At 49.6% G+C, this 17,928-nt stretch overlaps 2 protein-coding genes across 2 annotated transcripts; one reads left to right on the forward strand and one right to left on the reverse strand.

Moving 5' to 3' along the window:
* Nucleotides 1-10,269: 10,269 nt before the first annotated feature.
* Nucleotides 10,270-13,244, forward strand: C22H1orf174 (chromosome 22 C1orf174 homolog). Its single transcript, XM_069874475.1, has 3 exons — nt 10,270-10,347; nt 10,848-11,345; nt 12,129-13,244. Exons 1-3 carry the CDS (start codon nt 10,270-10,272, stop codon nt 12,231-12,233), a joined length of 681 nt encoding a protein of 226 aa, XP_069730576.1. The 3' UTR covers nt 12,234-13,244.
* A 778-nt stretch (nt 13,245-14,022) lies between these two features.
* DFFB (DNA fragmentation factor subunit beta) lies at nt 14,023-17,927 on the reverse strand. The gene is made up of 7 exons (XM_069874523.1): nt 17,805-17,927; nt 17,605-17,731; nt 16,904-17,092; nt 16,182-16,261; nt 15,847-16,017; nt 15,537-15,637; nt 14,023-15,072 (listed from the first exon to the last, which is right to left on the reverse strand). Exons 1-7 carry the CDS (start codon nt 17,916-17,918, stop codon nt 14,853-14,855), a joined length of 1,002 nt encoding a protein of 333 aa, XP_069730624.1. The 5' UTR covers nt 17,919-17,927; the 3' UTR covers nt 14,023-14,852.
* Nucleotide 17,928: the final 1 nt, after the last annotated feature.

Here is a 17,928-nt window from a genome sequence, read left to right on the forward strand (position 1 = left end):
AATTCAAGCAAGGCATGTTGTGGTGTTATTTGCTGCTTGGCTTGGAGCGGTGTTTTCGGTCTGTGGTGTGGGTACGGGGAAAAGGTGCTTGCTCAGAACAGGCCCTGGTTGGCAAGAAATGGGGAGCAGTGAAGGTGCTGTGGGTGGGTTCCCTTCCTTGGGCAGCCCCTGGAGTGCTTCAGGCAATTCCTTCTTCACTGGGGACTGGGCTTCCCTCGCCCCAACATCCAGCTGATGGTTTCGGCTATTGCTGCTGCCCTGCAACTCTTTGAAGTTGCTGCTGTAGTGGAATAAAAAGTTATCTCTAACCCTGTAGGGATTTGGCAAAGATGCTGGCACAAAAATAGTTTGTAATGAGCTTTAAGACATATTAATGAAGAGAAGTATAATTATTTTTACCAAGTTCAATTACAGCCCCTGGATTACAAATATTCTCCCACAATCCCTCAAGAAAGAAATGCATCTTGTCTCCACAATTAAATAAACTGTGTATCAAGGGGAGGGAAGAGGATTAAGCAACAGAAGAAAGAATTGCTTCCACTTGACTGGGGTGGCCCCTCTCATCCTGCCGCCCAGCTATCCATGCTTTGAGAAGGATCCCTGCTCAGCGCCGTGCCATGGTGATAAAAATACTCTTTGGGAAAACTGGTGGTTGGCTTCCATCCAAAGGCTTAGGCATCTGCAACGCAGCAGTTGCCGTGTTAGTGGAATCTAATAAACTCCTTTCTGCAGTATTTATGGAAGTGCACACCTGTACATTTCTGTTTCCCAAAGATGCAACCTAGGCACTTCTGAAGAGGCTTCTCCTTCCCTGGTTACCGAGCGTAGAGACCAAATTGAGGAATTCAGATGTTTTCCTGCAAAGAAATGTGACTGAAAGTACAAAGCGGTAAGAAATCTGTGGCTGCAAGCGTGGAGCATCACCACGGGTCAAGTGCTGGGGAAGCTGCACACAGAGAGCAGGGAGCTTGACCTTGCTAACGTAGTGGAAATGTCAGGCAGCAGTAAAGGAGTGTGCTCTGGGGAGAATGGAAAGATCTAGGGGCTGGAGTAGCTGCTGATATGGCTTTGGGCTTCCTGGCGAGAGAACCTTGCCTCTGGAGAGCTCTGAGGGAAGGAGAAAACAGTGCTTAGCTGTGTGCTGAGCAATGAGGGGCACTGCATTTCTTTCACATGCAGTAAGAAATCCATTACTGAGCAGATCACCCTGATACGGATGCTGGATAGCAAAGGGCTAGGATCCCAGCCAGGGTCAGAGCAGGTCACTTGGCTTTGATGCTAGTGGAAAAGAGTCTGCTAGCATCCAGGAGATGGTACAGGTGTTCCACAGAACAGTGCTGCTCCCACAGTGGTGTGGGATGCTCCAAACCAGCCAGAGCAGGGGGTTTGGTAGAGCTCCACCATTTGCTGCTTTGAACCCTAAAATCTACCCTGAAACGCTTCTGACATCAAAATGCACCGAGCTAAGCGTGAGAGCAGTCCTTGGTGACGTGGTGGCTGTTTTTCAACAGGACCTAAAGAAGCAATAAGGAACCTCAGCAAGTGCATGGACATGCAGGGAGGCTGTGATGGCAGCTGTAAGGTAAGTTCCCCGCTGCCTTTTTGAGCGCTGTCTGGGAGCTTGGCTTCTGTTCCTGTTAAGCAGGATGACAAAATCGCAATTATTGTAGTAGCTTCTCCTTAAACACTGCCATTGTCTGTAGACAGAGCGGTTTGTCTGCCTGCACCAGTTGTCTCGGGAAGTGACAGAGCTAACGCTTGTTTAAATTCTCTCAGAACCCACTACCTGAATACATTTCTTGTGCAACCTGATAGCTGTTAAATCTCTCCTACCTAACCTGGTTTACACACTGTTTCAGGGCTTGCTTTTGATCACGTTGGCTGTAGGACTCTTGTTCCTACTGCGAACCCTACTTCTTTGTTCCTGCAAGTGTGTGCTGCCCATGGGGAAACCTTTGTCCAAATAATCTCAGGCTCCCCAAAGAGCGAGAGCTGCCGGCTTTGCTTTCTAGCTGAAGTGACAGCAAGGAATATATAGATTTATTCTTCTATTCATTGGTGGCTTTCTATTCGTGTACCCTCACATCAAATCAAATTGTCCAAATAACATCCCAGCATGCCAGCCACATCTTCTGGCCACCTCATGGACATCTGAGGAATGGGTATTTTTAGCTGAAAAGGATGCCCAGTAAGGGCTACTTGGTGAAGAAGACCTGAGGCACACGGGAAGAAGAAACTGTACTGCACAAACTTTCACCAGAATCTGTGGGGAGCAGAGTGACAACAGCCACCTCTGACTGCTGCATCCCTGCTGTGTGCTGGGCAATCCCAGACCTGGCTGGCATCCCCTGAGCAGAGCCGTGGGGAGTGCTGTGAGCCTGGCTGTAGAAGCTCCTTCCAGTGAGGGTTTGGGGCTCCTGGTCAGGCACCAGCCCAGGGTGCTCAGACAACAAATGCCTGAGTCGAGAAAGCAGTCTGCATTGCCACGTGCCTGCCCTGGGTGCAGAAAGAGGCAAGGAGAAGGACAGAAAGATGCTGCAGCCAAGTTTCCAGCTCTATGGCACTGTTTTTGTTACTGGAAACCTCAAAGCTTTTAGCTCCTTCCTGGGTTTTATTTAGTTCTGACTCTGATCAAGTCTTAAGCACTGTCAGCTCACAGATCAAAGAGCCGCAGCACCTCGCTGCTTGTGAAGGAGTTCTCAGCTGAAGCCTTTGTCCACTTGGTGATTAATCTGTCTGTGGCTGAAGCGCAGCTACTGCACACCAAGACAGAGCTGGGGCAGTCGCACTGCATTTTCCTTTCGATATGGAAGTGGTGTGGATGGCCAGGCAGAGCTGACCCTGCAAAGAGGTGCTGCAATGCTCTGTGACAGAGCTCCTCCTGGGAAAAAACACCGCTCCAAAAGAGTCAGGACACAGGAGACACACCAGCGATTTCTTAATGGAGGCACATTTGCATGTAGAAAATACTTAAACAGATTGTAATGAAGATCCGGCTTCATTACCAGAGCCTCATAGGGCTGATAACTGAATCGCTCCTGCTGCACTGAAGTCCCCAGCTGGAATGAATGTGCACACACACAGCACTCTAGGACACTGGAGCAGTTGTCTTAGCATGAATCCTGCCAATGGTACAATATTGCTTGCTGTTGCATGAACGGAACATGTCTCCTCTGATTGTTTTTCCCTGCTCTTTTGAGATAGATGCTGCCTGAGGATCCCCACTGGTAGGTCTTCTCTGAGGTACAGTTACAGCTTTTCAATGTAACCTCTGGCATCGGTAATGGAGGGGAAGAAAAGAGAAAACCAAGTGCTTTTTGGCTGAAGGTTGCGTCTTTTCTGGAAGGAGTTTGTCAGACTGGGCAATAGACTGACCTCAGTGTCCCATCACATAGTCCTGCTCTGGGGTATCTCAATCGTAATCATCCTTTTTTAATTTGGGGAGTAATTGATCTGTGACAATGTTCCTGAAGTGGCTTATGCTCCCACTCCTTTAAGATTCCAGGGAAAAGATGCCTCTTGAGGAAAACACTGATGGCTTTTTGCTCTGCTAAGGAGGTGCTACCTGGCCCAGCGCCTTCTCCTCTCAGGCTGGGCATCACCAGTGGGGACTGCACCTCTGCTTGGGCCAGCTCTGTCCTGGGAGATATCATCGTTCTGCCCAGGAACTGGTGATTCTTAAGAGCCAAGAATGAAATCCTCGAGGCTTTATAAACTATATATATAGAATTATCACAAGACGGAAAATGAGCAAGAGTTAATTATATGATGTAGAGGGAGAGGGCCACTGGTAAGCAATCATTTCAAAGGCAAACAGAAATATTTATAGACTCAGGACAGTGAAACTTGCCACTGTGCTCTGACAGGGATGTGCTATTGATTCACAAAGCAACATATTGGGATGGGGCTTTGGCAGTCATGTGGGCCTAAGTCCCATCTCCAGCTGTGTTCAGAGGCATGTGCTAATGTGATAGAATTGGGTAAAAGCTTGTAAAATCAGAATTTAAAAATATCCTAGTGATCTCCTATTTTCATTCCCCTCCATTTCGCTCGCTGATGACCAGCGTGGCTGTGAGGGCTTGCAGAGCCCCTGCCCCACAGCACCAGCTCTGCAGCAGCATGTGCCTGTGTCCCTTCCAACGATGCGTGCTGCTGCTGGGCTTGGTTGCTCAGCTCGCTGCTGATTTTGGGCACACGTACAGTTCAAGCAGGCGTTCACTTCTCAGGTCTCTGTCTCCCTATCACGCTGCATCCCGCAATGTTTCCGCTCTGTTCTGCCGTCCAAGCAAAGTTGCTGTTAAGTGAAGAACCTGGGGACAGGAGACAAACACAATCCTGAGTCTGCATTTGCGGAGAGGTAGAAAGACTTCAAAACCGATAAACATTGGGGAGCGGTCACCCTGAAGTCACCTTCCTGGAGGATGCTCCCCTGTCTCCCTGCCTTGCTCCTGAGGATCATCCCACGCTTGGCAGCAGTCGTGAAGCAGGACGAACCCTTGGTAAGTAGAACTCCTCATCAGAGTGGGATGCTTTCCCAGCAGCCACAGACCTGGTTCATGCTGGTTTCACATTGCAGGGACTAATTCTGAGGGGAAGAGAAAGGATTTGCTGTTACCTGCAGACAATGGAGGAAAGATCATTCATTCCCATCCCAAAAGCAATCCCTGCAGGTGGGTTTTGAGACAGGTTTCCAGCCATCTCCTTTTGGAGACCATCAGCAGGCTTCAAAGAATCCTTTATATTTTTAGCAGCAACATAATAGTGGTGGAAATTTAATAAACTTCACCATCAAATATTTATCCCATTACACCAGCTCAAGTAATTTAAGCTGCTGAAATCAACATTGTGGGTTTATTTTTAATGAGCCTCGTGTAAAACAGCCTCTTCTATCATTGTCAGGTGTGTATGGAAGGGAGCTGCATTAACTCAGAGCATTCTTAATCTTCCCGAAGAAACAACAGTAAATAATGTACAACAATTACCAAAATGTTGCCTGTCACTGGTGGAGAATCCAGCTTGGGCTGGGCAAGCCTGATGTATGCTGGCACTTAGAGGGAGAGCGTGCTTTTATTGAATCTAATGAGGCAAATAATGCCCTGGGCTCAAAGTTTGGATGGAGTTCAGCCTTACTTCCACCTTGTTCCCCTGTACTCGGCACTGATGAAGCTGCGCCTTTAATCCTGGGTTCAGTTCTGGGCCCCTCACTCCGAGAAAGACACTGTGGGGCTGCAGCGCGTCTGGAGAAGGGGAATGGGCTGGAACCCAGGGGTTCTGGTTGTGCCTGAGGGACTTGGGGCTGTTTAGTGTGGAGAAGAGGAGGCTGAGGGGAGACCTCATGGCTCTCTGCAGCTCCTGGAAGGGAGGCTGTAGGAGGTGGGTGTTGGCCTATTCTTCCAAATAAGAAGCAATAGGATGAGAGGGAACGACCTCAAGCTGCCCCAGGAGAGGTTTAGATGGGATATTAGGAAATATTTCTTCATGGAAAGAGTGGTGATGCTCTGGCATGGAGGTGGTGGAGTCCCCGTGCCTGGAGGGGGGGTTAGAAGCAGGTGAATGAGGTGCTTTGGGGCACAGTTTAGCAGGCACGGTGGGCCGGGCTGACGGCTGGATTGCACGAGATGAGAGGCCGTTTCTGACCTCACTGATCCCATGGTCGTGTCGGAGCAGGGGGGCGATGCCGGGGCAGGCGGCTCAGGCCACCTGCTGCCCGGGAAGAGAAAGGGCTGGGCTGGAGGGGACGGGGAGAAGCTGTTTGTTTCCAAGATCCTCTCCAGCGGGGAAGCGCAGCCTCCCAGAGCCTGAGCCCCCACCCCCACCCCCCGGGAGGGAACCCGAGCAGGACCCCGGGCTGGGGCCGTGCCGGAGACCCCTTCCCCGCGGCCCCGCAGCGCCCCCCAGCGGCGGGAGGAGCGGCGGGAGGAGCCGCCTCGGTTGCGGTTCCACCGTCCAGCCTGGAGAAGAGCTCCAGGGAGGCCCCAGAGCAGCTTCCAGCGCTGGAAGGGGCTGCAGGGAAGCTGGGGAGGGGCTCGTGATCAGGGGGTGCAGGGAAAGGCCACGGGGTGATAGTTTTGAGCTGAAAGAGGGGAGATTGAGATGAGACCTTAGGCAGAAATGTTCTCCTGTGAGGGCAGGGAGGCCCTGGCCCAGGTTGCCCAGAGCAGGGGTGGCTGCCCCATCCCTGGAGGGGTTCAAGGCCAGGCTGGATGGGGTTGGAGCCCCTGATCCAGCGGGAGGTGTCCCAGCCTATGGATGGACCGGGACTGGATGGGCTGTGAGGTCCCTTCCAACCCAAACCACTCAGTGATGCTATGATTTGATTTGCTGTTTCCTAGATGTCCCCTAAGGATTTTCATTATTGAATTTCATAGCTTTTCTCTTTGCTGCTCTTTTTTACAAAGCCTGTGTGCTCTGCTCGGTTATGTTAATTAATTTCTTCAGATGCTGGCTTTCCGCTTTGGTTCTTGATAAGATACTAGAAAGAAATCCAAAATAAGACTCAAAAAGAGATTTCTGACACAGCAAGTGTAAAGTTTCATTATGTATCATAAATTCCCTGTAATTTTCATGTCAGGGTGCTCCAGTTCCTGGTGTGAATGCTCCTCAGCAATGAGAATGAGAGCCTGATTCAATCTGAGTGGTGTTCAGGACAGCTGCATCAGAGGGATGCAGACCCCTGGAATGTTTTGGTCCTAGTGGAGACATCAGCTCCTCAGAAATTCATCCAGGAGACAGTGCCTTTGGAAGCCCCAAAACCATGGTTTAATATCTGCTGTCATTAATCAAGCTGGCGTGACAACGTCGTTTGACAGGAGAGAACAGCTAAAAAGTTGTGTTGTCAAATCCTGAGCAGAAGCCTGATCCATACTGCTGGCGTTTGCTTTGCTGAGGAGGCTGAGAAGGTGGCAGGTAGGAAGGTGGCAGAGCATGGTCCAGGCAGAGAGCGAGGGTCCCCACGCCAGCTATGGGGCAGCGGGTCCTCCTCCTGCACCCCCCTCAGATGCTGCTAATGAAAAATAATTCGGCTACCTTAACTAAAAATACCTTCCCCAGAGCAGGAAAAGGCCAGTGCTCCTACTGGAGGACTCCTGCTCTGCAGACCTCTCTCAATGGTTAACAGCCAGCGTGTTGGTAGGCGATGGGGGTGTTGGCTGCTGTCCTAGCATGTCACCGATGTTCAGCCAAATGAACTGGGAGGATTATAACAGACGGGGACACTGGAGAAAGTGACAGGCATGGGGACAAGTGCTGCAAGAAGCTAATTTACACATGGAGTTTCACAGCCTGAACCTCCCTTCCTGCTCAATAAGCTCATCAGCTGCTGCTTTATGCCCGCCAGCTTTCATAAAGATGAGGATGAGCGAGCCCACAAAATCTTCCTTTTTTTGCCTGCCTGCCTGCTTAGACAACAGATTCTAATAAAAACCACTTTTTAATAGTGTTGAAAATAAGCCCTCTTTTATGTGGAAATGTGAATTTAATGTAAATAGTTTGTGCTGCTGTGGTTCTCTTTAAGGGCTGCTTGGCTGTTTGTGGTCCCTGTGTAGCCGTTCAAGTCACTCAGAAGACTGCTGGCTGCTGAGATGTGGACTGGTCTCAAGGGGATCTGTGTTCCTGCTTCCCACTCCTGGGGTGCTCTCTGCGCTACATCACACTTGTTTTTTCAGAGAAGGATCAGCCACATTCTAGAAAAGTCAACAGCATCTGCAGTTGTGAACCTGCTAGCTCTTCACCACAAGTGATGTGGTTACAGGACAGAATGTGGCAACTGCAGGACAAAAGCTCTGCACGGGAGCCGTGGCATCCAGGCTTCACCTGCCTAGGGTGCTTTGTTCCTTGCAAGCGTTGGAGGCCACGCTGCACTGTCTCAGGCACTTGTGGTCGTGTATCTACCCGCAGGAGCTGCCCAGGATTGTGAGCCTGTGTCTGTGCTGGGTTATGGAAGTACACGAGGCTGCTTAGGGCTCAACTACCCCTGCCTTCACCACTTGCCAGTTTTACAAAGCAGAAGAAAGAATGAGAAACATGTAGCGTTGTGAAAAGCATTTATCCACACTTTCAAAATGAAAATTTCCTTCCTATTTTCAGTTTGTTGCAGAAATTAAAACATCAACCAAGTTTTCCAGCTGCAGAAATGCTGTTCTTCAGTCAGCTCTAGTCCTCTTCTGTTTACGAGACAGTGTAAGTTTTCACTGCCTAATAAAAACAATCATCTGTATTCAGTGGCTGCAAGCAACAACACTGTGAGAGAGTGGAGCAGTTGAAATGCTTTTGGAGGAGAATATGAATTATCTCAGCCAGAGAACAAAGCACAGAAGGACCCCTGAGCACGAAGAGAAATTGCAGAACAACATATCAGGCCTGCCTCCGAACCACAGCGGTTTAACTGTGAGACTTTATGCTTTGAGAAAAGAAGTCTTACTTGAGTAATCCCATAGGTACAGTCTTGCCGCTTATTTCTGCAATTTAAATTGTTGTTGATGTCTTTTAGGGCCAGGATGAACGGACAAGCGCTTTATCAGCTCGGGTGGATTGAGGAGCACCTGTAATATCCTCAGACCACAGAGACCGGTGGTATGGCTCTGTGATGAACCAGAGCGTTAAAGGCTGCTGTACAGAAACAAGCTCCTGTGCCCTCAGACGGACAGGGTTATGAAAATCCCCACGGGGTGCTCAAGGCACTGAATTAATGAAGAAAGAGCTGTAGTTTACTGTGACAGATGGAGCCCCTGGGCTCCAGCACAGTGGACGATGCTGTCCCTTCTCTGCTGCAGACCATCAGGGTACCAGTAACTACAACTTCTCCAAACAGGCAAGTGTGCTACCTCACCTTCCCAAGTAAAGGAAGGGAGATAATTGTGTACTTAAATCAAGGTACTGGGTTGGTTTCATAGCATTATGGAATGACAGGAGTTGGAAAGGACCTTGTAGCCCATCCATTTCCAACCCCGTGCCATGGGCAGGGACACCTCCTAGTGGTCCAGAATGCTCCAAGCCCCTTACAGACTAGTACTGAAGACCCCCAGGGATGGGGCATCTATGACTTCTCTGGGAAACCTGTGCCATTGCCTCACTGATCTCATGGTGAAGGCTTTCTTCCTCAGGTCCAGCCTGAATCTCCCCTCTTTCAGTTAAAAGCCACTACCCGGCTGTCCTTTGGCTACATGCCCTTGTAAAAAGTCCCTCTCTAGCATTCCTGTGGGCCTCCTTTAGGAACTGGAAGGTTGCTTTGCTACACAGAAATCCATCTGCTGTCGGCAGAGTCCTTGAAGATAAAGAGGGATTTGAGTTACTGACATAATTTGCTCCCTGAGGGCTGGGGAAATGAACGAAGAGGCACATCTGAATAATAACTCCCCAAATGCACATCTGACGACCAGAGTCAGCATTGCTCCAGAAGGAAAACACAATGGGGAGCAGGAGATCTGAAATGTTTATAACCCGTACAGAGATCGAGCAGAATTTGTTTGGTTTTTGGTTTTTTCCCCCCAGGCAGCAGCCCATGGAGAAGATCTGGAACCAAGCTCTGTTTTCCTTTTGCTAAAGCTTATTTTAAGGTGAGGCTCCCTGAGGACATAGCTCAGGGTTGTGAGGGTGTGGCTGAGGCTGGGGCTGTGATGCTGAGAATACCAACACACAAACTCTCTGAGACTTGTTTTAGAGTTATAGAAAGCAAGCATCCTTTTAGTGCAGGCCTGGGCAACGTGAGGGAAGGATTTCCATCAATCCTGTGTAGCGAGAGACGAGCTGTTACAGAATGTATTTCTCACTTACATGCATATGTATAAATTTCCCCAGAAATCTTATGCATATTCTATTACTTTCCAAGGACTAATTTTAATGTTGTTATGAACTTCACAGCAGCCAAATTCCTTGCTCGTTGGAGCTGGCTCCAGCTCAGTCTGACCTTGTGTTTGAGAGAGGGAGAGACTGCACAGGGAGGTGAGCGGAGATGAAAACACATCTGTTCGGCACACGTACTCAAGATTTTATAATTTTCAAAGGGAGGAAGAGCTTAACAGGGGCTGGGGCTGGGACAGGCGCTGAGGCAGGGGCTGGGGAAGGGACAGGGGACGTGTAAAGGGCTGTGTCAGGGGCCGTGCCTGGGACAGGGGCTGGGGAAGGGACGGGGACGGGGGAAGGGACAGAGGCTGGGGAAGGGACGGGGGACGCGGCAGAGGCTGGGGAAGGGACAGGGACAGTGACGGGGGCCGGGACGGGGGCCGCTGCGGCGCCGCCCCACACGATGGCGCCCGCGCGGCGCGTCCCAAGATGGCGGCGGCCCGGCGCGCGGCGCGGCGGGGGCCCGGCCTGGCGGAGGCCCGCGGCCCGGAGCGCTCCCCGAGCCCGGTAGGGGGGCGGGGGGGGCGGTATGGGCGGCAGCGGGAGCCCCCGGGAGCTCCCTCGGAGCCGTTCCCCTTCGGATCCAGTCCCGCTCGGAGCCGTGCCCGCTCAGTCTTTCCCTTTTCGAGTCATTCCTGCTCAGAGTCTTTCCCGTGCCGTCATTAGTACTGGGAGCCATTCCCGTTGGGATTTATTCCTGCTCAGAATCATTCCCCCTGGATCCCTAAGGAAACAGGCCACGGTTGCGCTGGTTCGTGCTCTGAGAAGTGGCTTTTCCCCAGGTGAGGGCCGCCAGCTCCTCTTTCCTTCTTCTCACCTGCACTATCTGTTAATTATTTGCCTGTTAATTATTTATATGCAGCTGAGGGTGAAGGCGCAGTCCTTGATGAGCGCTGGCTTGATGGAGTCCTGCGGTTCCACGTCCCGCCTTGCAGCTAGAAAGATCTGGGGATTTTATATTTATTTATTTCAAGTAAGATTTAGGGTCTTATCTTTTTTTCTAACAGTCGTCTTCACGTGAAGCAGCGGACAGACAGCCCCTGAAGAAGCTAAAATGTGACAAAAGCAGTCCTGTAGAATCCGAACTGGGAGGACTTCCGTGTGGAAGTGAAAATCTCGTGGCGTTGGAACCTCCTAAAACATCTGATGGGGATGAACGTTCAGAAGACCCAGGAGACCACAATATAACTGAACAGAAAAAAAATGAAAGCGTTCCAGAACCCAATGAAGAAAAACAGGAAAAGGAGCAGAATGCTTCCCTCGAGCCATGTGCAGTGAAATCAAGTGATGCTCCACCAAAAATGAGCAGTGCTGAAGAGCTGCAGAGCAGTGCCTGCAGCAAAGAGGAGAGCAGCGATGGGAGCGTATGCTCAGATGGGTCCAGCTCAGAGGAGGCAGCTCTCCCGAAGAAGCCGGTACAGCCAGACCACAGTGCTTTCCTCGATGAGGACAGCAACCAGCCAATGCCAGTGGACCGGTTCTTTGGAGACGTTGGGTTCATACAGGTAAGAAGAGACGGTCTGCTCATGCTACAGATTCAGTTCTGCTCCACTTCAGCCTTGCATCCTCAAACAGAAGCAGGCCAGCCCCAAAACCGTGGGGAAACCTGACCATCTGGAGGCACAACCCTGTCCCCGAGATAGAATTATTTGTCTCAGGGGTGAAATTAATTGCCAAGGCACGCTAATTTCACATGTGAGATCTTTTTTGTTTATATTTTTATTCCAATTCCATAAGACAGATATTTTTACTCATAAAGACGCAGTGTTGTTCTGTCAAAATAGTTTTTCACTGGTCATCGAGTCTTAATTGTGATGATTGTAATTATTTAGGGTGGAAGCTGGTTTCTGGCAACCTCTGCTTTTGGATCAAGGGCCAGAGCTTTACATTCAAATCCCAGGGCTGCCTGTACCCTTGGATAACTTTGGGCAAGTGATGCCTTCTCCTTTCAGGAGTTTCATGAGGATGTGTGTTTAGTAGGAGTCAGGCTTGGTATTTAGTGGGAGTAGTAAGGATTCATTCATGGAGTGCTTCCTTCTCTCTGAATCTTGCTCAAGCCTGCAGGAATGCCAGCCCTCACTTGAAGTGTGAGCCATTACTGGTTCAGGCAGGCTCCCCTAGGAGCTCCTCTGCCTTTAGCCATGGGTTTATGCCACCGCTTCTGCATGCGGAGATGCCTGTTGGTGCATCCTGTGTTTGGTGTGGAAGCCTGTGAACTGCTGCAAAGGTAGGATGTCTTCCATTTGTGACAACAGACTTTCCTGAATGAGTTTTTTTTTCTCTTAAAGGATCTCCCAGCATTTCCACTCCCGAGGACAGCAATGAGCAGGCGAGAGTTCAGAAAGCAGCATTTCATTGCGAAGGAAGAGGAGGAGGAGGAGGATGTTGTCTAACAACAAACTGTAAACAAATGAAAGCTTTTCTCTTTTTCTTTGCACCACATTATGGTGGCTGGCTGTCCCACTAAGATGAGGAGTCTGTGTTTCCCTTTTCTCAGAGAGAGAAGAACTAGTTGAGTTTGTTTTTCTGGAACTGCCATATACAGTACTTTCCCACAGTAACCTGGGGCAAGATTGACTGAATTTTCAGCGATTTGGCAGTAAATTGTTATTTATCACGAATATTTAAGAAAAAACAGGGAAAGCAGAAGTTCTCACTGTGTTTCTATAAATTTGAGCCCATATCTAAAGTGAACATTTGGTCTCATTCCCTTTTTAAAAATAGCCCAGCGAACTATATTGGAACGAGGTCCTTTTGCTTTTAATTCTGCAATGTCTGGCACTGCGGTATCCGGTTGGTTACACAGCTGGTTGATCACAATGAGGGACACCAGCCTCTGGTGTGCAAGTCACGTTCCACTGTTTACATTGAAACCAGAATGCACCAAACCTCTAAAATGCAGTTCTGCTGGCAAAACTAAATGCATGGGTGTCAATTTGAGTTCAGTGCTACTAATCTCGTATTTTTATCTCACATCAGTTCCTTCAACCACCACCACGTGAAGCTGAGCACTTCCCTCTCCCGCCAGCCCAGAGTAAGCATTCCCTTTTGTAACAGTCACAGGATGCAGCTTGTGCAGCATTTTCAGTGAATTCCATGGGTTAGGAATAGGAATTCTCTAAACGAATGCATAAAGAGTCTCAGTATTAGACCCAAATGAGCACCGACTGCTCAGAATATGGGGTCAGGCCACCAGATTTGGCATTTTGGCCTGTGTTTTAGGAAATAATGCATGACCCCAGCTGATCTCAGGAACTGTTAACCCGCCCTGTGTTTATAATGCTTCTTTGAAAGTGTGACTATGCAACAAGCTTCCAGATCTTTAATGTTATAGTTTCTTCTACATTTCTAAAAATAGAGAAAATGTTATCAGCAGATGGTTTAAATAAATATTAATTTCTACAGCTACAGTCTGTTAAACATTCAAGAGTTGTAAACCAAACACACTGCATATGCATGACATGTTAATTTCTTCACACTTCCACTCCAGCTAATGCATTGTTTCTGTCAACCACATTCCTTGGCTCCTTTTCACTCCAAATCTAATATTTTAATAGCATATTCATGTTTTTCAGCACAACTCCATCTTGGAGCAGCTCCCCCAGCTTGCCTCATGCTGTATTTGCTACCGTCTCTTTTTAGCACATATATTTTCACACACGTTTGTTTTCATTTCAGCACTGTGCAAAGTGGTGATTTCCAGTTGGTAGAGTGTGTGCTGTACAGACGATATTGTGTTTGTCATCAGAATCCTGGCTGCGATGCCAAAACCAAGTGCAGCGTTCCCACCTTGGTTATGGATAGTGGGCATTCAGTAAGGCATGCTGGAAGGATCGATTCAGCGCAGTGGAATTAAGTCCTGTACATAAAACATATCTGCTTACTTTTCACATTGAAATGGTTGAGAGAGGGGGGATAGAATTTGTCATTTAAAAGTTCTCTCCATAGCAATGCTTCTGCACTTCTGAGTAAGTTACGGCTCGCAGCAATACTGCCCTAACACAGCTCTCTGTGGACAAGCTGGATTTGCTGAGGTAGGTAAGAAAGAAGGGCAGCAACCTGGGAGAAAACAAAGCTCTGCCCTAGAAATGAGTGGTGTTATTTACAGAGCAGGGACCAGTGCTCCATGACAGCTGATCAACCACTCGGGCACCTCTGCCTCTACACACAGACACGCAAAGATGGCAGTAATTCTTTTATTGTAAAAAATTCCATTTATACTGGCAGTCCCTAAAAATCCAATTGCAATAACTTGATAGTTAAAAAAATTCAAGTAAAAATTCTCTCGAATTCTGTCCCGAGGTAGGTGGTCTTTCATAAAAGCAATTCCCTGAAGAGGCAGGTAAACATGATTGTACAGTCCCACTGCTTCTATTGCATCAAATTTGAGCTGAAGAGGCAGAAATGATTGAAAGGGGAGGGAACTCAGTGGGAAAGATGGCCAAGAACACAGGTGGCAAAAGCAAAGATACGCCAGGGCCTCATGCTTCCTTGTCGGAGACCCACATGTAAAGCAGCAGGAAATGGTGGTGGATGGGTGCAGGTGTTCTGGTATAGGAGAGCCAGAAGCCCTGTCCCTGCATCACCCCTTAGCACACTGGAATGCAGTGGTTGCCTCCCTGGAAAAGCTGAGGGCAAAGTAATTATCCTCAAGTATTCTTTGTTTGGCTTAAGCGTTCAGAGAAAGGTGAACCTACAGCCCCTCAGGTTGGGTTTTAGGAAATGTTTTGTCCCAGTCTCAGTTCTGCACTAAGTTCTGTGGCCATGTTTGTCTGGGCAAGAGGGATCGCAGGGCGTGACCATCATCTGCCTCTGGCCTCACTCTCTCCCAGCTGCAGTGAGAAGGCAGGAGAATGGAATTAGGCACAATATGAATGTAAACTTTGAGAGACTGTAGCTGAATTACTCGCGTCTCTGTTCCCAGGGACTCTTCAGTAAGTTTTTAAGAAACCAGAGCTATTTAAAGATGCTCCATGTGACAGGATTGAGGAAAACAGGAGTCACTTCCAGCGTCAGTGCTGTGAAGTCTCCTGGGCTTCCCTCCTATTGTAAATTTTAGTTTCATCACAGCCGAGATGATGAGTGATTTTCTTATGGCAAGCGATATGGACAAGCTTTAAATTCTTCATGGTAAACAGCAGCTGATAGAAGTATTCCCAGTTCACTTCTCTTCTGCCTCGTGTTATGACAGCTGCTGCTAGCTCTGGGACAATAGCACGCCTCTTCTCTATTCTTCAGAACACAAAAGAGAAAACAATATTGCCATCAAAAGGCTGTTCTTAATAATCTAGTCTCCCTCTTCCTTTCAGAGCCAGGCGGAATCTGAATTCTTTTGCCATAACTAGGTTTAGGTTTATTTTTTTCCCAAGGAAATCAGCTGGGCCAATCTCATTTGCTTCCCAAGCGCACAACACGCAAGAGCGGGTCTGAGAGGCACCTTTGCAACGGATAACGTGGTGAGGAAGGGTAAGTTTCCATTCAAAGGAAATCTGAGCAGAATAAGGCATCTAGTGAGAGATGGCATTATCATCCGCCTTCAGGATTTTATGTTACTGCAGGATCCAAGCATCGTCACTGTGCACCATCCCTAGCAGAGCTGACTGCACAGCACGGGTTAAAGACTCCATAGCTGCACCTTTCCTGTCTGAGATGAGGGGCACAGAGCAGGTTCGTTTGGATTAACACTTTATACGTACATGTGATCGAGATTCCAGGTGCTGAAGAGAATTCTGCTCTCCCTGTTGCTGTAGGGGTTAATCGAATGCCTGAACGGGCAGTTGTCTGTGTCAAAGGGTCCCTGGTAAAATAAGACGGCTGCGGTGAGAGGAGTGACAAGAGGTGCACTGCTGCTTGCCCCAGCTCTACCCAACAAAGATCACACATGCTCTGATGTCACCCCCTAAACTCCATGCTTTCTCTACGCCAGCACCCAAGGAACCATCTCCTGCCTTGAAAGCTGTGTCACCCCAAGTCACACCTCTGCTGTTGGAACCAAGATCAACTTGCCTGACAGGAGAACCACCCCTCCGCAGTGCACAGGCGTGCGGCCTCCTCCGCTCTTCTGTCAAAGTAGCACCCGTTGTATTTTTCAGATTTCAGTTTATCTGACATCAGGTCAACTATCCTTTTGTATGCATCTCTTGCTGTAGGATTAACGTTGGATGTAAAACTACTAACCTAGGGGAGCAGGAAAAAACAAACCCAGTTATTCCTTGGTGCCTACAGCAACCTGGGGCTGTTTTCTCCAATCATATGCTGTACTGTAACACTGTTATGAATGTGCTGACAGAATCATTTTTACCAGCAGCGTGAAAGGAAGTTACTTCAACAGAAACTTTTACCTCTCTCAGGTAGCCTCGTATTCTGCATTCACAGCTGTAGCGCATGTAGCTTGACTTGCTCTTAAAACGAGAGTGCAGACCTAAAGGCAGTTAAGACTGTGTTGTAACCAAGGGCTGTGAGTGTCTTGCTTCTGCCTCATGGGGTATTTACCTCTGTTTTTCACAAACTCAGCAGGCACATGTTCTTTTTCTTGCCCATTTTCATTTTACTGGCTCCAGACTACTCTGCTTCTAGCCCTGAGAAGGACCGCACAGAGCATTTACTGTGGAGCAGTAGCTGATGTTACAGTTCTTAAACATTTCTCTTTAATGCACATACGTGAAACAGCAAGACATTGGGACAAGAAAATGGAATTGTCCAGAAAGAACTGCAATAGCTTTGGAATAGAAGGGGACTTGCAAGGAAAGCATAAAAAAAACTTAAAGAAAGGTCAGCTAGATGCAAAATATCAATATGCTATTAACAAATCATTAAAGGACCTCTGTTAAGGGGGAAAAATGTACTCTAGAGCAATCTTGGATACAGCAATAGGGAAGAATGAGGTTTCTACCCTTTACTGAGAGAAAATATGCAAAGACACTTAAGCTCAAATGCTAATGGGAGTGATAAATAATACCCTGAGCCAGAAGGACTCCCAGATTTTTAAAGCACTTTTCCTTAAAGGCAGTACAATGCCCCAAGTGACTCTGAGGCAGGCCAAGGCTGGTGCCGCTCCACACACCTTCAAACCAGGACGGGTCTTGCTCCTTGCTCTCAGCCTGGCTGTTCTCGCTCAGGTTGTGGATGAGATCTGCCAGCAGCCGCAGCCTAACCGGCGCCTGCTCGTTGGCAAGGAGCATCTTCGCTACCTCCACCACAGCGTAAGGATGTGTGGAGAAGATGCCTAGGAGCTGCTCGATGTCGCTGACACCTGCGGACAAGGCAGTGCTTCCACAGGACCCATGGCTGGACCTGGGCACTGCCCCCCCACCCCACTTTTGGCCCATCCACACTGGTTGTGGTCTCTCTTTTTCTACCCCTCCAGATGACTGGAGTCCCCTCTGCTCCCCACTTCTGGTATCCTCAGCCCACTGTGCCCCCCCCCATGCTCCTCCTCTCCCCAGCTGTCGTCTCCACTGTCGCCTCCACCTACTGGCTTTAGGGTCCCCCTGCTCCCCCAGGTGCACTCCCCTCCCCACGACCCCCCTTACCCTGGCTGTAGCTCCCTTCCCAGCATCCCCACTCCCACTCAGTGTGGTCCCCCCCCTTCTCCTCCTATTGATTACGATCTTCCCCCCTTCCCCCCCCTCCTCATTTATGGTCTCGTCCCCCCGTTCCCTCCCCTTCCCTCGTTATGGTCTCGTCCCCTTCCTGCCCCCAGCTCCACCGGTTGTGGAGTCCCCCCCCACCCCCGCCGATCACGGTCCCCCCCGCCGCACTCACAGCCCCGCCAGGTCTCGCCGGGCCCCAGCAGCACCAGCTCGGTGTTGTGGGGCAGCTCTCGGAAGCCGCCCTCGCTCAGCTCCGTCCCGTCCTCGTAGAGGCACAGCCGGCTGCCTGACAAGGGAACCTGCCCCGCGCCGGTGAGGGGGGGGCGCCCGCGGACCCGGCCCCGCGCCGCTGCCCCCGGCCCCTTCCCGTACCCCCAGCGTCTCGCAGCTCTTCCGCAGCAGCTCAGGGAGACTCGCGGCCGCCAGCCCGAGCTTCTGCGCGGACCGGGGCAGCCGCACCCGGAACGCCCTCAGCGCCTCCGCCATGGCCGCCGCC

The sequence above is a fragment of the Phaenicophaeus curvirostris genome, chromosome 22 (genome assembly GCF_032191515.1).
Source record: "Phaenicophaeus curvirostris isolate KB17595 chromosome 22, BPBGC_Pcur_1.0, whole genome shotgun sequence".
Taxonomy (NCBI): domain Eukaryota; kingdom Metazoa; phylum Chordata; class Aves; order Cuculiformes; family Cuculidae; genus Phaenicophaeus; species Phaenicophaeus curvirostris.